The sequence below is a fragment of the Hypomesus transpacificus genome, chromosome 9, assembly GCF_021917145.1.
Source record: "Hypomesus transpacificus isolate Combined female chromosome 9, fHypTra1, whole genome shotgun sequence".
In the NCBI taxonomy this organism is placed as follows: Eukaryota; Metazoa; Chordata; class Actinopteri; order Osmeriformes; family Osmeridae; genus Hypomesus; species Hypomesus transpacificus.
In genome coordinates this window covers 8,883,658-8,903,388 of record NC_061068.1, presented here as the reverse complement: position 1 = coordinate 8,903,388, position 19,731 = coordinate 8,883,658, and the positions used below count along the sequence as shown (strand labels likewise).

Genomic DNA, 19,731 nt, shown 5'->3' with positions numbered 1-19,731 from the left:
CTGCTATACATCCACACACAGAAACTAGTCGATACAATGTAACAAATAAGGCAACAACAGGAGAAAACCATTAAAAGATACAGTATTTTGTTGTAATATGTCCACAACTGGTATACAGGCCTACTGTACTACATTCAAATCAGATGTAGATGGGAGTCAGATGGCTGAGCGGTGAGGGAGTTGGGCTAGTAATCAGAAGGTTGCCGGATCGATTCCCCGCCGTGCCAAAATGACGTTGTGTCCTTGGGCAAGGCACTTCACCCTACTTGCCTCGGGGGGAATGTCCCTGTACTTACTGTAAGTAGCTCTGGAATAGAGCGTCTGCTAAATGACTAAATGTAAATGTAAATCAAGAAAACAAGCATTTTAGCTCTAGAATTTATTGTATGTCAAAGCAGATAAAAAAATAAGGATAGATACTACAGCATAAAAAATGATTGTGTCATGGGTGTACAATTTTGTGAATGCATGTCAGAAATAAGATTAATGACAAATTGTGTATACAAGCTGGTGGGTTGATACAGTATGTGAACCCTATGGGTTCTGTGGCTGTCTTATAGAGTCTAGACAGTGCAACATGAACATGCATGTGCAATATATGTAATAAACTGTTTGAGAATTAGGGAGATTTAGTGGATGTGTATACGTGAAGTCTTAATTTCATAGTGCTTTTAAGTGTTATATCAAAAATGGTGGGTTGATATAACGTAATGCTGAGCTGTGAGACTAATGGAGGGAGGTGGTAGAGGGATGGGGCTGGAAGGTGAATGGAGACAGAGGAGTGGATCAGGACTATCCTCCATCGGATGTGTGTGTTAGCGTGTGAGGCTCCAGGTGTGTATGAGTGTGATGCGAGTGCGTGTCTGACTGGGAGTGAGTATGTGTGTGAGCACTGAGGTGACCCTCAGGCAGAGTGGGGGCATCCAACGTGCCCTCTGACGGGTACAGTTGCATCAGCGCCCCCTCCTGGCCACCCTCCTTAGTGCAGGACTGGCAACTGCAGTGAAGGATCCGCTCCACCAGCTTGTCCACTCGAGGTGTGTCCTCGCTACCTGGACACTCCAGGGTCACCTACATCCACACAGAACACACCACGTAGGTCAAGGGTTAGACGTACGCCCAGGAGGAGGAGGGGAAAGTTGTGCACGCACATGCTAAATGTTTCATTCATTCTCAAGAATCTTTGTAATGTTAACAGTATATGCACCGACTGTCTCTCTCTCTCTCTCTTATTCGGTCAAGGTCAAAACTAATCCAGAACTATTCATCAGTCTTCCAACAATGTTCCTGTGAACTGTGGATTCATCCCAAATGATCAGAAATTTCATCACATTTGACACAGCTGCCAAACGAACAATGAGCTGTATCTGATTCCCTTTGACAATACACAGACTAAAATTAACTAGGTTAAATCCATGTGCACAGCAGAACTGAAAACCCTGAAAAAAACCCACCTCTATGCTTTATGGAAAAGGTTTGTTGAGACTAAAATAAAAAGTTCCATAAAAATTCATCACATAATCATCCCTGGGTAACCTGGCATTCCTGTATATCCCAATACTCTGGAACAATCCACCAGGCGTTTTCCACTCCAGTATGAGTTCACATTACCTGTAGTTTCAATCTTTTATCCTACCTGGCTGCTTTCCAAACAACACACACCTCAACACAAAGCTGTGGTTGTCCTAGGTCTCTGGAATCCCTGACTACAAAACACAGGCAACTAAAGACAGAATGGGGACAACCATAAATAGTCACTCATACCTGAAGTCTCAAATAGTTGCAAGTGGTTTGTGGTTGAGTGTGGTTGAGTGTGGTTCTATTAGTGGATGTGTATACTTTGTTCACTGTGGTTTCAGTAGTGACAGTTTGTGGTAAAGTGTGTGAAGTAAACAGATGAAACTCTAGCTATGTGTGTGTGTGTGTGTGTGTGTCTGTCTGTCTGCATGTACATGTCTGTCAGCTAACTTACCACCTCCCACTGTGTCTGCGCTGGCATGCAGGAGTCACAGTGTACCAGAGACTCGGTGGACTGGGGGAAGGTGTTGGGAACGCTGTAACTGAAGCACTGCCCCAGACATGCCCTGAGAGGAGAGACGAGGTCAGAGAGATAAAGGGGCAAGGGGAGTGGAAGAGAACGAATGAAAGAGAATGGATAGGAAGTGGAGATAAAGGACCCAGACGGACAGGGAGAGAAGGGGGAGATATATTGGAGAGTGAATACAGAGATAGGTGGGAGAGACATTGGAAAGGGGAGAAAGTGGAAGACCATTATACAACTCGGTGGCTGTTATGTGCCCCTGGAGGCCCCAGCAGTAAAAATGCACTCATGTTTGGGTGTCTAACAAATGGCAATTAACATTCACCTTGGGACGTAAATTAAAGGCTAATTCGTTTTTCTGTGTATTGTATTGTGAGAGTATGCATGTCTAACAGACAGACACAGACAAAAAAAGCGAGCTCTACATACTGACCTGTTTTGGATAGAGCGAGGCTGGCATCCCGTGTGCCCAACTATCTGTGTGATGTTCTTGGCTTCGCACCAAGCGCTCTTGTCAGGGAACAGCGCCAAACGGTTGATGTGCGCGGGTGGTGCCGCCGAATACATCGCAAGCAGTGCGCAGCAAATCAGAATTCTTTGCCACATGACTTCACCTTAAGGAGCATAAAAATGACCTGCGCGTCATTCTCGAATGACATAAGCCCGCTGACATACTGTATCTTATTTTATGAGGTGAAAACAGGAATATTTCCCCAAAATCTAAATGTGTACAATCAACATGTCATATTAGGTTAAGCCTATCCTACTTTGTTACGCTGAATCCCGCCTTTATACTAGCCCATTTGAACGTAAAGGCGGTAATAAACTGCATGCCCACATGGCCAAATTGGCTCTAACCTTGCCGACTGGAGAGGAACAATATGCTTGTTTCATACTGTCCCAGATGGAGAAGGGGGTAGGGAGAGAGGGATGTCCGCTTTGATAGCCCACCACCTGACTCTAATAAACCATCAACCCGTCCAAAAAACTCTCTCCCTCTTTGTCTTTCTTGTTTCTTTTAAACATGTTTGAACCACTCACGTCATTGCTAATTCACAAAATGCCCTCTCTTGCTCCCAGTAAAACGAGTTGGTCACCCACGTAGCCACATTTACAAAGTGTTCACCATACATAGCCAGTCTCTAGATCACTTCCATGTGATCGTGACTGTGTCACAATAAAATACGTTAAGCAGTGTCCTCCAAGCGCAAATAACATTCCGCAAGGATTCAATACCCTTGGCTCTTAAATGACCAACTGCCCCGTGTCTGTAAAACAATGGATACCGAGACCTGAGGCAACAATTGAGAGAATGAAAGTTTTCTAAAACGAATTGCCACTTTAAATAAGACTAGGCCTAATGGTTTTACCATGCACTGAAACCATTAAAGATAGACTGTAGGACGGGTTATAAAATGTTTGCAAAACTACAAACTTGACTACTGCGTCATCAAAAAATGAAACTGAGGTATACAACAGTTCCGGGGAAATTAAAACATACATTTGAATACTAATAGACACCGTCAACATAGATTCGTCATGGGAAGTTCCTTAGCACCCTACAGGGATCAATTATCTTGTCAAATTGTCATATCCTTTCCAAAACGTTTGGAATCTAATCTAAACGGAGTATGAACCAAAAGCCTGATGGTCTGGCCATAGCGCAATATATAAACAGTATTGCGTTAAAAGAAACTACTTACCGTTAGTTGAGTAAGCGTTATGCCAACCGACCACTTTGTGGTACAGACCTCTATTAGCCCGCCGCAGTGTCTCCCAGCTCTCCCTCTGTAAGAGACCGGAGAGACGATGGGAGATGCGCGAGTAGAACTACTGTAGATAATCAACAGATGAAAACTATGACACCGCTCAAAAAGAAACAGGAGTCACTTGTCATAGGTTTCCTATATAATAATTACATCATGCGATCTAAGACAGAGTCAGAGAAATGGTCGTTGGTGAAGGATAGGATATAGTGCGCATTAGTAACCCTATCTGTCTCCAGTCCATCAAGCCTGTCCCTCCCCTTCGTCCTCTTCCTGTCGTTTCAAGTCTGAGTGTGTCCACTAATTCTCCACACAAAACGCTGCTCACATTCAGCAGCTCTGCAAATCCATGTACAATGTTTCTTGCTTGGGTTGAGGTCGTTTAATTTGGGAATTCCTTGGGCGCGGTAGTGCCACCAGACAGAATTCCCGCTGCGCCAGTTGGACGAAGGAAAACGGGAGGAGAAACACGAGTTTGGTGGGTTTCAATTCTTGCTGTCTGGTAGCTCTTCTCTATTTAAGGTCATGATACAACCAATCAATTCTTCCACCAATATGAGCCATATATCCTTTTTAATCAATGAACAACTAGTATGACCATGTTAAGTGATTTTTGCCTACTTCTTTTTTTGTGTCAAATGATTTTATCAGTGGGCTACGGTAGTTTACGCCCCTACACACGCTTGTCTCCACCACATATGTATCCTGACACTGCCTAGCCTTGGCAACTTATGGTGTTTTTTTGATTAACTGCAATGTTATTAGTGTGATTATAGTTATGGCCTCGAGAGTATCTGTCAGACATGCACAGACAGGTAAACATTTGTCCCATAACTCTCAATCTGCCCTTACCTACTCCTCCTCTATATTCCCCCTAACCCCCACCCTTCATGCAGGTGTGCAGCTTGGATTGTGTCCATAAGCACCCCTATCAGTGTTATGCGCTTCACTTGCTAACAAACACGTTGATGGACAAGGGAAGTAGTGAGACATCCAAACCATTCCTTGAGAAGACCTTGACATGCCTGACTTTGTGACTAATGCATAGCAGAATGTGAGCTCTTTATAAAAAGGGTTTTGAAGTGTACAGTGTATATGCTGCAGTGTGTCTGTGTTTACCTTTGTTTGTGTGAAGGAATGAGTTTGTTTATGTTTGACTGACAAGGAATGTTTTGCATGATGGAAACGGGAATACAATCCAATAAAGTGGTGTTAAAGTCTGTTTGCAGGCTTGATACTGTATATGATTAGAAACAGTCTTCTACCCGTATCAGTAATACTGTGAGTGTTCATACGTGAGACTATTTTCCTTGATGCGGACGTGTGCGAGTGTTCAGACGTGCACAGTGCTGTGCTCACCTGTTAGTAATAAGGGCTGAGCTCCAGTCCAGAAATGGCATTCCAGAGCATTCCACAAATTCTGCTGCACCAGGGGGCTGGACACATATACACACACACACACACACACACACACACACACACACACACACACACACACACACACACACACACACACACACACACACACACACACAATCATTCCAAAGACAAACACACACACACATATGTATAGCAAATGAGTTTGCAACAAAAACACACGCTGATACAGATACTCTTACAGATCATTCCTATAGTCGCCTTGCATGTAGAACTCTCCATGGACATGTTCATCTCTCTCCTTCAAGATGCATGTGGACCTTTCATACCTGATTGTAGGTTAGGAGACTAAGAAGAAACGGGTATGATGTTGTCCAGATTGGTAGGGCTCAAATACACCTTCAGCACACACTCTTCTGGTCAAAGAAAGTGTGTTTAAGAGTAAATCTTACCTTTCAGTCATCTTTTTCAAACTATATCACTATCCCCTTCCATCACCCAAATGTTCTCCATGCTTTCAGTCTCTCTTAACACTCCACTTTTTCCCCTCCCCAGCCTTAAGGGCTGCAGGTGCTGAACCTGGCTCCCATTCCAAAACAGCAGGAGCTTAACTCTCCCAACTCATTAACACACAACCTTTTTTTCCTTCTTCCTTTCCATATTTCAACATGTATACTGTGCCAGAACCCTTTCAGAAATAGGCATGTTCTTTCATATACACACACACACAACTCATTTTACACTGTACACACAAGATAAAAAATTTTTTTTTTGTATAATTCTTCATAACTTTATTAAATAGACACTGCCTGCCCGTTGAGAGACACAGTAATTACATAGGGCAGCAAAGTAAACTCCATTTAGTGCGAGGATCCAAAGAAAAAGAAACGATAAAGAAAACAGATACAATTATAACGAACAAAATAAGCTACTTCTAAATCAGCTTCCGCTTCTTCCTCTACTGGTCCTAAAAGAAGAAGAAAAAAAAAAAACGTAATTACTCATAATCAACAGACCTTAACTTGTTTTTCTAAGTTAAGTTAGTCTGACAACATGCTGTGTTTTACAGTTGCAGTGTTGTGTGACATGCTGTGCTTATATGGTCCACTGACCTTTACCATCTGGCCGTGCAGCAGGTAAGGAGACCTAAAGTCATTCTGGCAGTTGGAGTAGCCCATGCCCAGTCCCACACCTGAGCCAAACGCCACTGGCCACGTGCGTCCTGGGAACAGAACAAAGAGGCGGCCAATCATTTGACATTAGAGGTACATTTGACTAAATTAACTGGGAGTAAAAGTAGCAGATTCTTTGAAACATGATGCAATACTCACGTTTGAAGAAAAGGACTGAGAAAACAATACCCACGCCAAGGCCGGTTGCTAAATAGAGGCATGGGGAAAACAGACAAAGAGGAGCAGCGTGAGCCAAGTCAACTTATCCACAGACACACTCTTCCATCCCTGGACAGACAGACACACAGGCAGTGAAATAGGAAATAAAGCTGTTCTAACAAGGTTAATGCAGAAAGCTGAATGACGTTTGACCCTTTACCTGGTAAACAGCACCTGTCAGCCAGACTGCGTTCATTAGTGTACGAGGGAGGGAGGAGTGGAGAAAGTGAGAAAGAAAGAGGAACTACACAATGGCCCAGAAATAATCTTTAGAGCATATTAAGATAAGACCCATGCTAGAACAATAACATAATTCCTTACTCGCTTCAGAGCATTTTGATAAGAAATAAACTGGGGGGAAAAAAAAGGTTCAAAATGGTGGATGGATCGACCCAGAGAGATGTGGTTGGGAAACACTGATGACATGGTGAATGGTGAAGCCCATGTCTGAGTCAGAGATGTGGGCAAACAAACATAGCAACAGAGACAAGACAGAGGTATCCAGACAGACACAGACAGACATCCAGGCGCTCAGTGCGGCCAGAGGGGGAGCTGGAGTAAGAATGTGTTTGTGTGCTTAGCTTCACCTCTCTGTAGGCCGCGCCCCACCCAATGTTGGGCCAGCCAGCAAAGCACAGAAACACATAAAACCAACCATTTGGGCCCCTTTGCTTCTTAATTGGATTCAGAGAGCTATGCAGCATGACCGATATGCCACTGCCAGAGTACTCAGACTCTGTGCTCTCTATTACACAACTTACAAATGTCAAACAAGACCACAAAAGCAAAAAAAAAAAACATCCCACATCTTTATTACAGCTAACACACAACTTCTCCTTCTCCTCTCCTGCCTCTCTCTCTTGCTCCCTCATTCCAGTCCAAATGTATGCTGTCTACTTTTGTCTTCTCAGTTCCACTCCCCTCTCTTTCTTTCCAGCTCTCCTCCTCCCTCTCCTCCCCCCTTTCCAGGCGATAGCCTTCTCGCAGAATAACAGGAGAGTATGCCAAATATGAAAGCAGATCTGTAGCAGATTTAACTTCTAAATACAAGCATACTGTTGGGCTCCCTTTGCTCTCATTCTACCTTTCCCTCTTCCTTCCCCCTCCTTCACTGCCTGTGGATCCAGCCTCCTTCTCATCTGTTGGGTCTGTCTAGCTGTGCTTAACAGTCCTGCTGTAAAGAAAAACTCCCTGCTGGGGCATTGTAATTTCATAACCTTCTACTTTAATACACGGGTGCATTACAAAAACTTGTGCCGTTTAATTTCAATGGAACAAATGGAATAGGTCATGAAAATGTATGTTCTTTTTTTTCTTAAATGTAATGTATGTTAGCAAATGGTGAATGTGGACTCTATATTCCCACTGAAAGTCAGACAGATGAGAGTAGTGTTGTGGTGGACTTCATCATAGCATCAAACAAAGTAATCCCGATGTCATTATTAAAATGTTGGTTAGTGTGACTGTGAAAGTTTCTGACCCTTCTGAAACCACAAGAGGGCCTTACATGACAGCCTACAGCAAAGCCATGCTTCAGCTGCACAATTCACTGTTTGTGTGTCAGTTTGTTCGCTGATTACTATAATAGATTACACACAACAAATGAGTTAATGAGTTGTTACTCAGATTTGCACAAGCTGAAAAAACTACACTATCTGAAATCTACCGTAGATCAGTTGTAGGTAGGCCTTTCCCTCATCAGAACTGCATGTAGCTTGCACTGATACCTTCGTTGCAAAATTTCTTAACGATACTCGATTCCTAGAAACTATAATAGTAGAGTACTTAATGTTTCATGTACACATTTAGGAAGATTTTGCTATACGCTCTAGTATAGGCTCCTGCACCATTAAAATGAATGGGGATGTGAAGGGCACGAGATGAGGGTGCGCCACACGAACTCAAAGAGCTTGAAAATATGCACCAACCTGATGTTCCTCGGTCCGGATTCAACATGGTTTTTAGTTGCCATGACAAGGTGTTTACCAAAAATGTGTACTCTGCGTAGGTATCCTTGAAAGTCAAGGTTTCAGCTATTTGACCTCACCGGTAAATGGCCGCCATGCTTTGACAGGTGACCCGTTTTGGCTGTGTTTTAAGCAAAGAACCACGCTCCAGATGTAAATTCTCCCCAAACCCCATGCCGAATTCATATACCACTGAACAGCGACACAAAAAAACTAAAAACTTACCTAATTTCACAGCGCTATCAGCCAGACAACGATCCCATTTCCGACCGTGTTCATCCGCCATGTTTTCTGCTACCTCAAAAGTACCACAACTCGCGAGAAGAAGGGTCACGTGATTTTCTACATTGCTTAGAAAGGCAAAACATACAAGGCAAAAGTGTGCTGCAGGAAAAGTTACAGTTCATTTTGCTCATTGCAGTACCACTGTAGTCTCCCCTGCACACTGAAACCTGTTTCCTACTTTCCTGTCTCAATCCCATTGCACGCAGGGACATTTGTCTCAGACAAGGTCTGAGGTCACCACATCAAGGTCACCACATCAATATTGTGTCAGCATTCCTTTGATATAAGCATCTCAATTGATAGTTATCACCTTCTATATATATATCTAATCCTCTAATATTTAAATCTATATTAGGTTAGTTAGGTCTATAAGGTTAGTATAAGTCATTATGTATATTAAAGGTCTAGTATATTGTATGTATATTGCATACTATTTTGTATATTTAGGAAGTTTATTATAATTTTCTTTATATTATATTTTAGCTTATCATAGATGTAATCTATGCTCTTAGTATTTATATGTTATGCCAGGTTGCTTGCGTTGTCTTGTCCCAAGAATTTCAGTGCCCAGTCTGCACCTTGTGTGCACCTGACAATAAAAAAACTTGATACTTGAAATCTGAAGTTTAATTTTTTGACTTCATGACAAAAACTTTTGTGAACCTCACAGTGGAACCACACTAGTTTCAGTTTCTGATCGTGAAAGATTCATGCAGCACAGCTTGGTTTCATCATCTTTAGAGACTGTTCAAAATAATGTACTGTCTTGTCCAAAATTACATATAATTAGTTTATTATAAATAAAACAAATCTGGGAAAATCCTATGTATAAAACCGTTTTTAATAAAAATTTGGAATTGATAGGTTTATGTGTTCAGAATATGTCATGTGCATGTGAAATGTATTTATGTGTGTATTTAATCATGAATAACAAATCACATCATTTACGCAAATATGAACCCAAACTTGTTTGTAAGATAACATCACGGAAACATCTGTATTTCCACAAATGTACTCCTAAATGTGGCCAAGGTTACATACATTTTCAATAACTTGGGATTGCTAATTTGATTTGGGACGTGTTTTATGATACACAAATAATTAAATACTCTATCGCCCTCTCTGTTCATGCAAAATAATGTTCCGCTCACCACTCCTCTCTTTCCATACTTGGCAATACCTAACTTACTCCACTACGATTGGCTGTTATAGTGAAGGAGTACAGTGACCCGGACATGCATTCTCTGTTGTTTTCTCGGGCCCCCTTCCTGTACCCCGGTTGAGGAAGTGAATTCGCTGACAGGGTTGGGTTCCGAGAGGGAGGCGAAAAGAAACATCTTATACTCGGCGGGGATTAAAACAGCAATAATATAGAAGAACAAGTCGTGCAAGCACAACAAAACGAAAGTCTAAAGTAAACGGTGATTTAATTTCCCCCGTCTGAGATCTTCACAGAACGCCGCAGACATGGTAAGGCCGCAGAGGCGAGTTGGAGGAATGGGGATGGGTTGCTAGCAAGTCAGCTAGTTTTGGTAGGTTTTCTAGCTAGTGCTACAGAGGGGTATTAGCAAAAAGGCTACGGTATGCTAACTGCCCTTTATAGGAAGTGCTGTTGCGAGACGATTGCATAGAAATTCAAGCACACTAATCATCTAGCGTAGTGAGCTGATATGAATTATTTTAACGACTGGGTTAGCTACTGACTGTAACTTCAACGCAATCAAAATAACCCTGCTTGTCCGTGTATTGTATTAGTAAACGTTAGCTAGTGGTTAGCTTGCTAGCTATCTGCAGGATGTTTCGGATTAGACACAAATTTCATGGACGGAGGGTCTCCCACCCTCTAGCTACGTCGTTACCCCCCCCCCCCCCCCCCCCCCCCCCCCCCCCCTTCGGTAGACATACACACCAGTGTTAAAATAGTACATGCGTTGGTTTGCCTGTCGCTATAATCAGCCTGCTCCGCCCATTCCCAATGGATTGACGTGTAGCTAGAAGTGCAAGCAAGCTACTCCACTTCTAACTTTGCCTATCCATGTCAGTTACTGAGTTTCGGTTATGCTATGCTAAATAGGCAGACATATTCACAATTGTTGTGTCTGTCTTACAACACTGTTCATTGTATATGAATCATAATAGGCACCCTGTGTATTTTGCACAGGTTGTCGTTCTTATTCCTATTGTTGTGCACTCACTCACTGGGCAGACTCACTGTTTTAAAACGTTGCCTCTTCCCTGGTGAAGTTATTATCAGCAGTCATCAAGATAATCATTTGGTTTAATTGGAAGTAGATACATAGAAGCTGTTACTTGAACTCACCTGTCCACTCTATACACACTGTTTCGCAAACTCCACAAAGGTCTTTTTGACCAACCCTCTCCCTTGTCTCACACACTTGTAGTGATACGTGTTCATTCCGATGCCTCTGGACCAGATGGTTTGTCTCTCCAGCCACCCACTCTCTCTCCCCTAAGCTCACCTCATCCATCCTGTTGGCCCATCCCCACTGCCTCCATCCGGCCCCTGGGGTTGTTGGTGCGTGCGAGTGTTTACATCCAGACAGGGGCGTCGGTAAACATTGTGTCAGGCAGCGCAGGTGTCGCCTGGAGGAGACAGATTCATAGACTGTGAGCTTATTTAGGACAGTCTAAATAGTGCTCTGATGTGTAAGATGGGACCTATAAGGCACTGACTGGATCTCTGCTATGTTCAGGGGAATCCCAGAGTGAGTTTGTTTAGAGAAAGGTTGTGTGTGGTACTCTGTTGGCCAGCTGCTCATGTTATACATGGGTCTGTAGCTGTTTTGGTTAATCAACTATTTCATATGATGGCTTTGTTTGCATTGGTTGCATTTCATTTACAGGGACTCATTGTCAGAGGCTAACCGTTTTTTTTTTAAAGCTATATAGTTGGAGTGGCTTTTGGATGGTAATGGTGTCGACAGTTTGCTGTTTTGCATTTTCAATGGGCCCTAGTATCATATCATATCAGTTTGCGATTGGACATTGAATTGTACCTTGTGTGCATGAATTGTACCTTGTGTGCATCAAAGTAAATAGGATTCTTGGTTGTTAAGGCTTTCATTAATGCTAGTTTACTCAGTACAGAATGGACTAGTTGTCATCTAATACTCCAGCCGATCCTTGCTTGCTCTGGATAACATGCTTTGTTGTAGAACATGCAGGCAAGAAAGGAGCCATTGCTTTGGTTTGTTCAAATAATTAGACACGGATGATTTCAACAGACTCAGAACAGGCTGCTTATTTCCTTGCCGTTCAGGTTTCCTTCATAGGTTGCCATAAGGGTTCAGTATATAGTTCTACTTTTGTTGAACAACAGTAAGCCTTGGCTGACTGTTTTAATTCTTAAAAACATAAGGATTTGAAAAGTGACATACATTTCCAGCTAGTAGTTCCAGTGTCATCACCAGCATATACCTTCTGATTTTTAAATAGGTTTTTCCTTCTGCTAGCTATAGGCTAACAGAGAATTAGAATCTCCCTGCACATTCTCAGGGGTTTCATGTTGTGGCTGGCCTGTCCTGTCCTGCTCACTGATATCCTGCTCACCCGCTGCATATTTAAGTGAGAGACAGAACACCCTGGAGCCGGCTTTGCTATGTCCCCTGTCTGATGCAAAGTCTGAACAATAAATCATTAAGCTTTGGCAAACTTGGCCTACATTATAAGTAAAGACTAGGAAATGTCCAGTTTTGGATGTCAGATGACATTTGTTTACCAAATCAAAGATGGCATAGCAAAAAAAAGCCATTGCCTATCCCCCAAGCAATAAGCTATATTAGCCCTCATCCAACCTTAACATTTGAATCACCAATGGATTCCCATTTGTTGTAAAGAGCCTAGCTCTTCGACAGATAAAGGGTGGAATACAGTCGCTAACTCATGTTGTCATTTATGAGCGCCAAAGCAATCATCCTATTGCCTGTGAAAATAGGCCTTTACAAGACCTATGTGTGATTAGCAGCCTTTAGAACTGGCTTCAGCCAACCCTCTTAGTAACGGATCTCTTTGGAGTAGGCCCATGACTTAGGAATCAGTTTTAGAGGCCCCAAGGCTATTACATCCCATGCAAGATGACTATTTAAGGGAAACCCTAGAACTTCCTCTCTCTCACGCTCTCTCTCTCTGTCTCGTAGTATTTATGTTTTGATGATGATTCATCACACAGTAGACAGTGATAACCTCTTGGACCACAAGGGACCTGGGATTGATGGTTGTTGCCATAATCTTCAAGTGCTGTTGTCGCCTGCCAGGATGTGAATAACCATACATAACTTCACCACACCAATGTCCTTCTATAGAGGGAAGCAGTCCTTTATCACTGTAACCTTGATATGGTTATAAGCCTATTTGTGCTAGTTCTAACAGCAAAAGACATAAACTGTGGTACACTTTTGGTGAGGAGCACTAGTTTTAGTGAGTTATACTAATGCCTTTAGACAGATATATGAGGCTGAGAATTGACTTCAGAGTACTTCAGAAGTGGCTGCCAATGTTTTTAGCATCTCCGATGTTTGTGTGTTAAAGTGGGTCTGTGTGTGTGTGTTCCAGAATGACCAGCAGCTGGACTGTGCCCTGGACTTGATGAGGCGTCTGCCTCCCCAGCAGATCGAGAAGAACCTAAGCGACCTCATTGACCTGGTGAGTCATGCAGAAGCACAACATATCACCGCCCAGTACACACAACGGTGACCTAACCCCCTGTGAATCTGAGGGCTACATGGCAATATATATTCAAAGATTCCTATCTTCCGTGGTGCTCTTGAAGGAGTGTATTTCATGAAACATGCTCAGCATTTATTAACATAATTTCATTACTTTAAGAATGATCTTGGAACCCTTTATTCTGATGCAGAGAGTAACTTTGCTTAAAATCAAACTGAGAAGGAGTCAGATTTAAGTTCTGAATCCATTCCTTTCTCAATTTCTACTGTTAAGAAATGTAGTGCTAGGGACCTGTCAAAGGGAGATTATAATAAGAACTTTAAGATCCAGACAAGATGTTTTAGCATGTCATCCTCCTGGCAATGGGAGAAGTTTGTACTGTCTGAGTTTGTGTTAATTTTCAGCCAGGAAAAGGGAACAAGAACAAACAATGCAGTTGTTAGAGTTGCCAGCCATTTGCAGGACTGGAAGAACAAATTCAATTCCAGTTGTCCAGTAGGTTTTTCTTCCCTGGCAAAGGATTACTAGCAAAGAAATGTTAGCATGACCTGTTTCCAACTTCCCAGTGAGGTTGTTATTCAGATGGGACTATTTACATGCCTACAGATCCCCAGCTACATGATTTGTCAAAAGATAGCTGAAGAGAAAAAACATGTGACCCCATGTCCCATCAAACATTCTTTTGATCAAAAAGTCTGATTTCTGAGACTAAAAGTCTTGATGTCCTCAAAGTACACTTGCTCCACACACTTACTCAGTATCAGATCTATGCTGCACGTCTACCCAGAGTACCTTTCATGGATTCTGACAGTTTAAGCGGAAGATTAAGACAGAAATCAAATCACACTTGTGTCCACTGTTTGTTCTTTTTTGTTTTTCCATTCAAACCCCTGCCTGCCTTCCTTCCTCTCCTACCCCCTTGAACACCTCTTTCCCCTGGGCACCTTGCTCTCTCTTCACACACTGTATTGTGTCTGGTTGTTAGCGAACATTAACAAACCTGTCAGTCACCCACACAGGGCACATTCATTCTCTTTGCTTCCCTGACTGGTTGGAATAGTTTGAGTTCACCTCTGTGCTTTCTCTCTCCTTCCTCTTACTTTTTCAACTTCTCTGACCTCCTTCCCTTTTGTCTCCGTCTTTTTCCTACAATCTTTCTACCCCTCCCTCCATGGCGTTGGCCGTTGTGTGAGGCTGTCTCAAGAAAAAAGACCTCCATTGTGTCTGTGTGTTTCCCCACAGGGGGCTGGGAAGGAGGGGTGCATGTCCGTTTGTGAGAAGTCATTTGTACCCTCTTACCTTCTTATCCCTTCAGACTCACATTTCACATTGATTCCACAATTCTCTCTCCCTACTCCTTCCTCCCACTACAATTTCTTCAGATTCTGCCTAACTCTTATGTAAATATGGAATATAGAGGATAGGGGGGAAAAAAACAACAGCGTAAACTTATGTTCACCACATTGTAATTTAGGGATATCATATGGCAGTCTTCCTGTTCCGTTTCTCACGCACACCAAGGTTTGGCTACCATTGCCGTCTGGCACTTTTCCCCTCACGGCAGAGTTGGCATCTGTTAAAGGGTGGTTGAATAGACAGACAAGGCTCTCTTTTTGAGTTCTTTCTTAGTTATCTCTCTCTTCCTCTTTCCCCTCTCTTTCTCCCTCTCCCCGTCTCTCTCCCTGTCTCCCCCCCCCCCCCCCTCTCTGTCCCAAAGTAAATGGTGTGGGTGCTGTAGCTGTAACATGCTCATGTGTCTCCAGGTTCCCAGTCTGTGCGAGGACCTGCTCTCCTCTGTGGACCAGCCCCTGAAGATCGCCCGTGACAAGGTGGTGGGTAAAGACTACCTGCTCTGTGACTACAACCGAGACGGCGACTCCTACAGGTCAGAGACAGGAATCAGCCGTCACCACCTTTTAACAGTTTGCCACTGTTTCGGCTCTTTGTTCCTCATGTGATGGTCATGTGATTGGAAGGATGGAAGTGTTCCTATGCACGGTTGGTGTTCGGATCATGTCTAATCTGCGATTTACCAAAGGAAGAATTCATTCACTGGTTCTTTCTACAGTTCAGCCTTGAGTTCTTGTGGCAGTAGCTTGCATTCATTTTTCCCTCTAGTGTATGACATAGTATTAAGTGTCATATTGGTGCTGTGTTTCAGATCCCCGTGGAGTAATAAGTATGAACCTCCCATCGATGATGGCGCCATGCCCTCCGCTCGGCTCAGAAAACTGGAGGTGGAGGCCAACAATGCCTTTGACCAGTACAGAGACCTGTGAGTTCCCACATTCACCAGCACATCACACTGGTATCTCTTACCAGTACCCCAACACAGTCACATTAGGTAGCCCATGTGTACAAGCATCAGTCACACTGGTATTTCTTACCAGTACACCAACACTAGTCACATTAGGTAGCCCATGTGTATAAGTACTAGTCATCTAAATCAGTAGCAGTACAATGAATCCAGCCAGCCTCCCAAACAGCCCACCACCATCCAGATTAGGAGGCTGCTCTCGGGTCATAGCACCACCATGAAACTCTGCAGCCTACCCTGACCAGAGGCTGTGTCGCTGGCTGACAGGTACTTTGAGGGTGGTGTGTCCTCTGTGTACCTCTGGGACTTGGACCATGGCTTTGCCGGGGTCATCCTCATCAAGAAGGCCGGAGACGGATCCAAGAAAATCAAGGGATGCTGGGACTCTATCCATGTGGTGGAGGTGCAGGTGAGGGAACTGCAATTTGAAGGCATTCAGCTAGATACATGCTTTATAATGGCATGAAAGCCAACTTGTATTGCCACCAACTAACGAATCTATGTGAGAGCCTCATAATGATATTACTTTTGATTGTGTGTGTGTGTGTGTGTCTGTTTAGGAAAAGTCCAGCGGACGTACAGCTCACTATAAACTCACCTCCACTGTGATGCTGTGGCTCCAGACAACCAAGACTGGCTCCGGAACCATGAATCTTGGCGGCAGTCTTACAAGACAGGTGTGTGTGTGTCCACGTGTGTGTAAGACTTCCTAAATGTGTCACACGGTTCTCAGTTGGCCCCATGACCCGTCTGTCTGATGTGGGTCCTCATTGTCCTGCTGCTCCTCCTCTAGATGGAGAAAGATGAGACTGTCGGAGAGTCCTCACCACACATCGCCAACATTGGCCGCCTGGTTGAGGTAGGTAGAACTACTAGACACTCCCAGTGACTGACTAGTCGTCTGATGGGGGGAATGTCGCTGTACTTACTGCCGCTCCGGATAAGAGCGTCTGCTAAATGACTAAATGTAAATGTAAATGCTGGACATATTTCACCACTGCTGCTGCTCTGGTTCAGTGACGAGGCTGAGGTGCTTTCTGAGGGCGTTTGTAGACATCAGCAGGTTGGTTTCTGTCCTCAGGATATGGAGAACAAGATCCGCTCCACTCTCAACGAGATCTACTTTTCGAAGACCAAGGACATTGTGAATGGCCTGAGGTATGGTGTACACACTTGCACACACACCAACACGCACACACACACATACACACACACACACACTCTCCCAGAAACGCATTTAAGTGTGTTAGTTGACGACCAAGCTGGGTATTCTGTGGGTTTGATCACCAGGGTTAAAGGTATCATTTCTTGTGGGTAATGGCTCCATCTTTCACTGTGAGACGGCCCCTTTCTGTGCTTCCTAGTCACACTCTCCTTCATTTGTTTTCATTCCTACCATTGAGTCTGACTCAATCTTCCTGTTTGACATCATATTCCCTAATAGTTTCCTCCACACTGTACCATACCTCGTATGTGTCCTTTTATTTGTTTTTCCATTTATTCCTCGTTTACTTCTCCTTCCCACTTTGGTTTTGAATCCTCCCTCCTCCCTCTCACTTTTCTTCATCTCCCCCGTCAACCTCCATCAATTCTTTGTCTCTCCTCTTCCTACCTCTTTCTATTCTGTCTCCCTCTACCTGAATGGTTCCTTCTCACTCTCTGCCTGCTCAACCTTCCCTCTCCTCTCCTCCTTCCCTCTCCTCTTCTCTTCTCTCCTCCACTCCTTCCCTCCTCTCCTCTCCTCCTTTCCTCCTCCCCTCTCCTATCCCCTCTCGTCACACTCCTTGTCTCCTCAACTTCCTCTTCTCTCCGGTCTTTTCTCCCCCTTCCTCCTCCGTCCCTCTCCTCTGTGCTCCAGATCTATTGACTCTTTGCCTGATAACCAAAAGTACCGGCAGCTCCAGAAGGAGCTGTCTCAGGTCCTCACCCAGCGCCAGATCTTCATTGACTAGGGCCAGAGGTACAAGCCTGGCATGGAGACATCTCGAGAGAGCGAGAGCGTCTGTTTTTGCAGCTGTGTGTGTGTATGTGCCTGTTCAGGACGCAAATGGGTACACTTCATGTGTGCTCTGAGTTGAGCATGCTGGATTGTTTACTCTGTGTGTGCGTGTGACTGACTTACAGGACTATCACACATATCATAAAAGAATGATGGTTCACTGTAAGCCTAACAATGAACAGTAAGCTGCTTACCACTCAATATCCGCATGATGTAATGCTCCAGAATATCTGACCTGACTAAACATTAATGTTCAGTGGGCAATAGGCAATGTGTGCGTGGACTAGAGGGTGTAGTAATGCATTATTTAATTTAACCCACCTAACCCAGCCATCTTGTCTCCACAGGAAAATTGGAGACTGTCATGTCCTTGCATTTAATTGACCTTAACCTGAATCGTTCGCTCTCTCTCGTCAAACACACCCTAACTTCCTGTCTCATTCTGTCTTTTGTCTCAGGAGTGTTCAGACTCTGGCGGACAAGTCGAAGCAAGAGCGTCTCAATATTGAACTGATGAAGGCGCTCAAGCAAAAACAGCAAAGCTAGAGATGCTGTTGTTCTTTTATCTGTCTCTCTCTCTCTGTCTGTCTGTCTCTCTCTCTCTCTCTCTCTCTCTCTCTCTCTCTCTCTCTCTCACTTTCTCCACCTCACCTCCGCCATTTTTTTCTGTTTCTCTACGTCTCTCCCTCCATCCCTGTATGCCTGTTCCAGTGCTGCACTCTTGTTCATTTTGTGGAAAAACAAAAAAAGCTTTTTATTTGGTTGTTTCTTCACGCATTGTTTTTGAGGCATCTCTTTCTTTATGAAGCCATTCACCCTCTCTCTCTCTCTCTCTCTCTGACTCCTCTCTCTCGTGTATCTGAATATATTGATAGTATTATGACGGTTAATGATAATCTTACAGTGACGGCAATGTTTAAAATCCCTGTAGCTCTCACAGCTCTTGTGTCCTGAGGACTGGTTCTGTTGACCCTGACCGTGACATGGACCTTGTTCCCATCTATGACCGAGGGACATGAATGGACACAGACTGTACTGTAGGCGGGGTAGGCTTGGCTGGGCTATCAAATAGTCATAATTTACACCACCAATTCTTTGCTTTAGTGCACCCATTGTAACAAAATGTGTCACAGCCACCCCTTGATATATCTGTATCAAACTGTAACTGTCAGTGTAACTTCATTTTTCTGGGCGATGTAGTGATGAGGGAAGGGTGAGAGGGTGATGTAGTGATGAGGGGAGGGTGAGAGGGTGCCCCTTGGATTTGTAATATACAGATTAGTCAAAATGGTTTGCTCTTCGTTCCGCTATGGAGATGTAGACTGATAAAACGTAGGGACGGACTGTTCAATTCACTGTGTATACCCATGTCATTAAGTCTCCTTTCTTACACTGTGTATAACATGACGATTTGCATCCCCCTTTTTCTGTGTTTAGCTCTTCGACTCTCCTTCTATCACCATGGTCTTAGTTGGGGGTTACAGTTTGTCTTGCCGGACGTTTTTGACCATTTACGTTTGGGGAGAGGGGGGGGATCTTTTGTTGTATTTTGTTTTGTTTTGTAAAGCTTATGATTCATATTGTATTAGAGCCTCCAGCAACAATAAAAACAGTAAAAAGCTACATTCATCTCGTTTTATTTGGAAGTCTATTGCTGCAGTAATGCTTACTCACCAGCAGGGGACAGCAAAACCAAACAAATCTAGTTTGTGTTTCAGTTGATTTAGCTTTTCTGCAGGGACCACATTATATATGTCTGCTTATTAACTCTATCAAAAGTAACCAGAAATCACAAATATGAAATGTCTATATTACAAAATATGACAGGATGGTAGCAAAACAACTCTGTACAAACCTGAGAATTATTCTAACAAGCTTGTCTTATTGCTCAGTTAGAGTTAC

General features: G+C 43.6%; 3 protein-coding genes and 1 long non-coding RNA gene across 8 annotated transcripts; 2 read left to right on the top strand and 2 right to left on the bottom strand.

The window, feature by feature from the left end:
• Positions 1-364: 364 nt before the first annotated feature.
• On the bottom strand, positions 365-5,812 carry nbl1 (NBL1, DAN family BMP antagonist). 4 transcript variants are annotated; one of them, XM_047024882.1, is made up of 6 exons: positions 5,637-5,812; positions 5,167-5,243; positions 3,745-3,829; positions 2,475-2,655; positions 1,973-2,084; positions 365-1,071 (listed from the first exon to the last, which is right to left on the bottom strand). In XM_047024882.1, the coding sequence occupies exons 4-6, from the start codon at positions 2,645-2,647 to the stop codon at positions 793-795; spliced, it is 564 nt and encodes a 187-aa protein (XP_046880838.1). In that variant the 5' UTR covers positions 2,648-2,655; positions 3,745-3,829; positions 5,167-5,243; positions 5,637-5,812; the 3' UTR covers positions 365-792. The 4 variants fall into 4 exon arrangements, with proteins under 4 accessions (XP_046880838.1, XP_046880839.1, XP_046880841.1 ...); XM_047024883.1 differs by lacking the exons at positions 5,167-5,243; positions 5,637-5,812 and adding an exon at positions 4,032-4,539; XM_047024885.1 differs by lacking the exons at positions 5,167-5,243; positions 5,637-5,812 and adding an exon at positions 4,136-4,539.
• On the top strand, positions 4,200-5,057 carry LOC124470783. The gene is made up of 2 exons (XR_006956454.1): positions 4,200-4,285; positions 4,704-5,057. It is a non-coding gene; the product is annotated as an uncharacterized LOC124470783 (long non-coding RNA).
• Positions 5,813-5,947: 135 nt separating the features above from the next.
• LOC124470782 (MICOS complex subunit Mic10-like) lies at positions 5,948-8,875 on the bottom strand. The gene is made up of 4 exons (XM_047024887.1): positions 8,768-8,875; positions 6,516-6,563; positions 6,297-6,406; positions 5,948-6,151 (listed from the first exon to the last, which is right to left on the bottom strand). The coding sequence occupies exons 1-4, from the start codon at positions 8,826-8,828 to the stop codon at positions 6,143-6,145; spliced, it is 228 nt and encodes a 75-aa protein (XP_046880843.1). The 5' UTR covers positions 8,829-8,875; the 3' UTR covers positions 5,948-6,142.
• A 1,203-nt stretch (positions 8,876-10,078) lies between these two features.
• capzb (capping actin protein of muscle Z-line subunit beta) lies at positions 10,079-19,452 on the top strand. 2 transcript variants are annotated; one of them, XM_047024880.1, is made up of 10 exons: positions 10,079-10,297; positions 13,400-13,489; positions 15,277-15,398; positions 15,675-15,788; positions 16,098-16,239; positions 16,391-16,507; positions 16,624-16,689; positions 16,912-16,988; positions 17,689-17,790; positions 18,288-19,452. In XM_047024880.1, exons 1-9 carry the CDS (start codon positions 10,295-10,297, stop codon positions 17,780-17,782), a joined length of 825 nt encoding a protein of 274 aa, XP_046880836.1. In that variant the 5' UTR covers positions 10,079-10,294; the 3' UTR covers positions 17,783-17,790; positions 18,288-19,452. The 2 variants fall into 2 exon arrangements, with proteins under 2 accessions (XP_046880836.1, XP_046880837.1); XM_047024881.1 differs by lacking the exon at positions 17,689-17,790.
• Positions 19,453-19,731: the final 279 nt, after the last annotated feature.

Excerpts from the sequence above, each read along its gene's own strand:
- nbl1 (XM_047024882.1), bottom strand. The coding sequence starts at position 2,647 with ATGTGGCAAAGAATTCTGATTTGCTGCGCACTGCTTGCGATGTATTCG. Across the intron at positions 2,085-2,474 it reads CCTCGCTCTATCCAAAACAG|GGCATGTCTGGGGCAGTGCT; the intron begins GTCAGTATGTAG and ends CTCTCCTCTCAG. Across the intron at positions 1,072-1,972 it reads CGCAGACACAGTGGGAGGTG|GTGACCCTGGAGTGTCCAGG; the intron begins GTAAGTTAGCTG and ends GTGTGGATGTAG.
- capzb (XM_047024880.1), top strand. Across the intron at positions 15,789-16,097 it reads TTTGACCAGTACAGAGACCT|GTACTTTGAGGGTGGTGTGT; the intron begins GTGAGTTCCCAC and ends GCTGGCTGACAG. Across the intron at positions 16,989-17,688 it reads GACATTGTGAATGGCCTGAG|ATCTATTGACTCTTTGCCTG; the intron begins GTATGGTGTACA and ends TCTGTGCTCCAG.
- LOC124470782 (XM_047024887.1), bottom strand. The coding sequence starts at position 8,828 with ATGGCGGATGAACACGGTCGGAAATGGGATCGTTGTCTGGCTGATAGC. Across the intron at positions 6,564-8,767 it reads TGATAGCGCTGTGAAATTAG|CAACCGGCCTTGGCGTGGGT; the intron begins GTAAGTTTTTAG and ends GCCTCTATTTAG. Across the intron at positions 6,407-6,515 it reads CTCAGTCCTTTTCTTCAAAC|GACGCACGTGGCCAGTGGCG; the intron begins GTGAGTATTGCA and ends TTCTGTTCCCAG.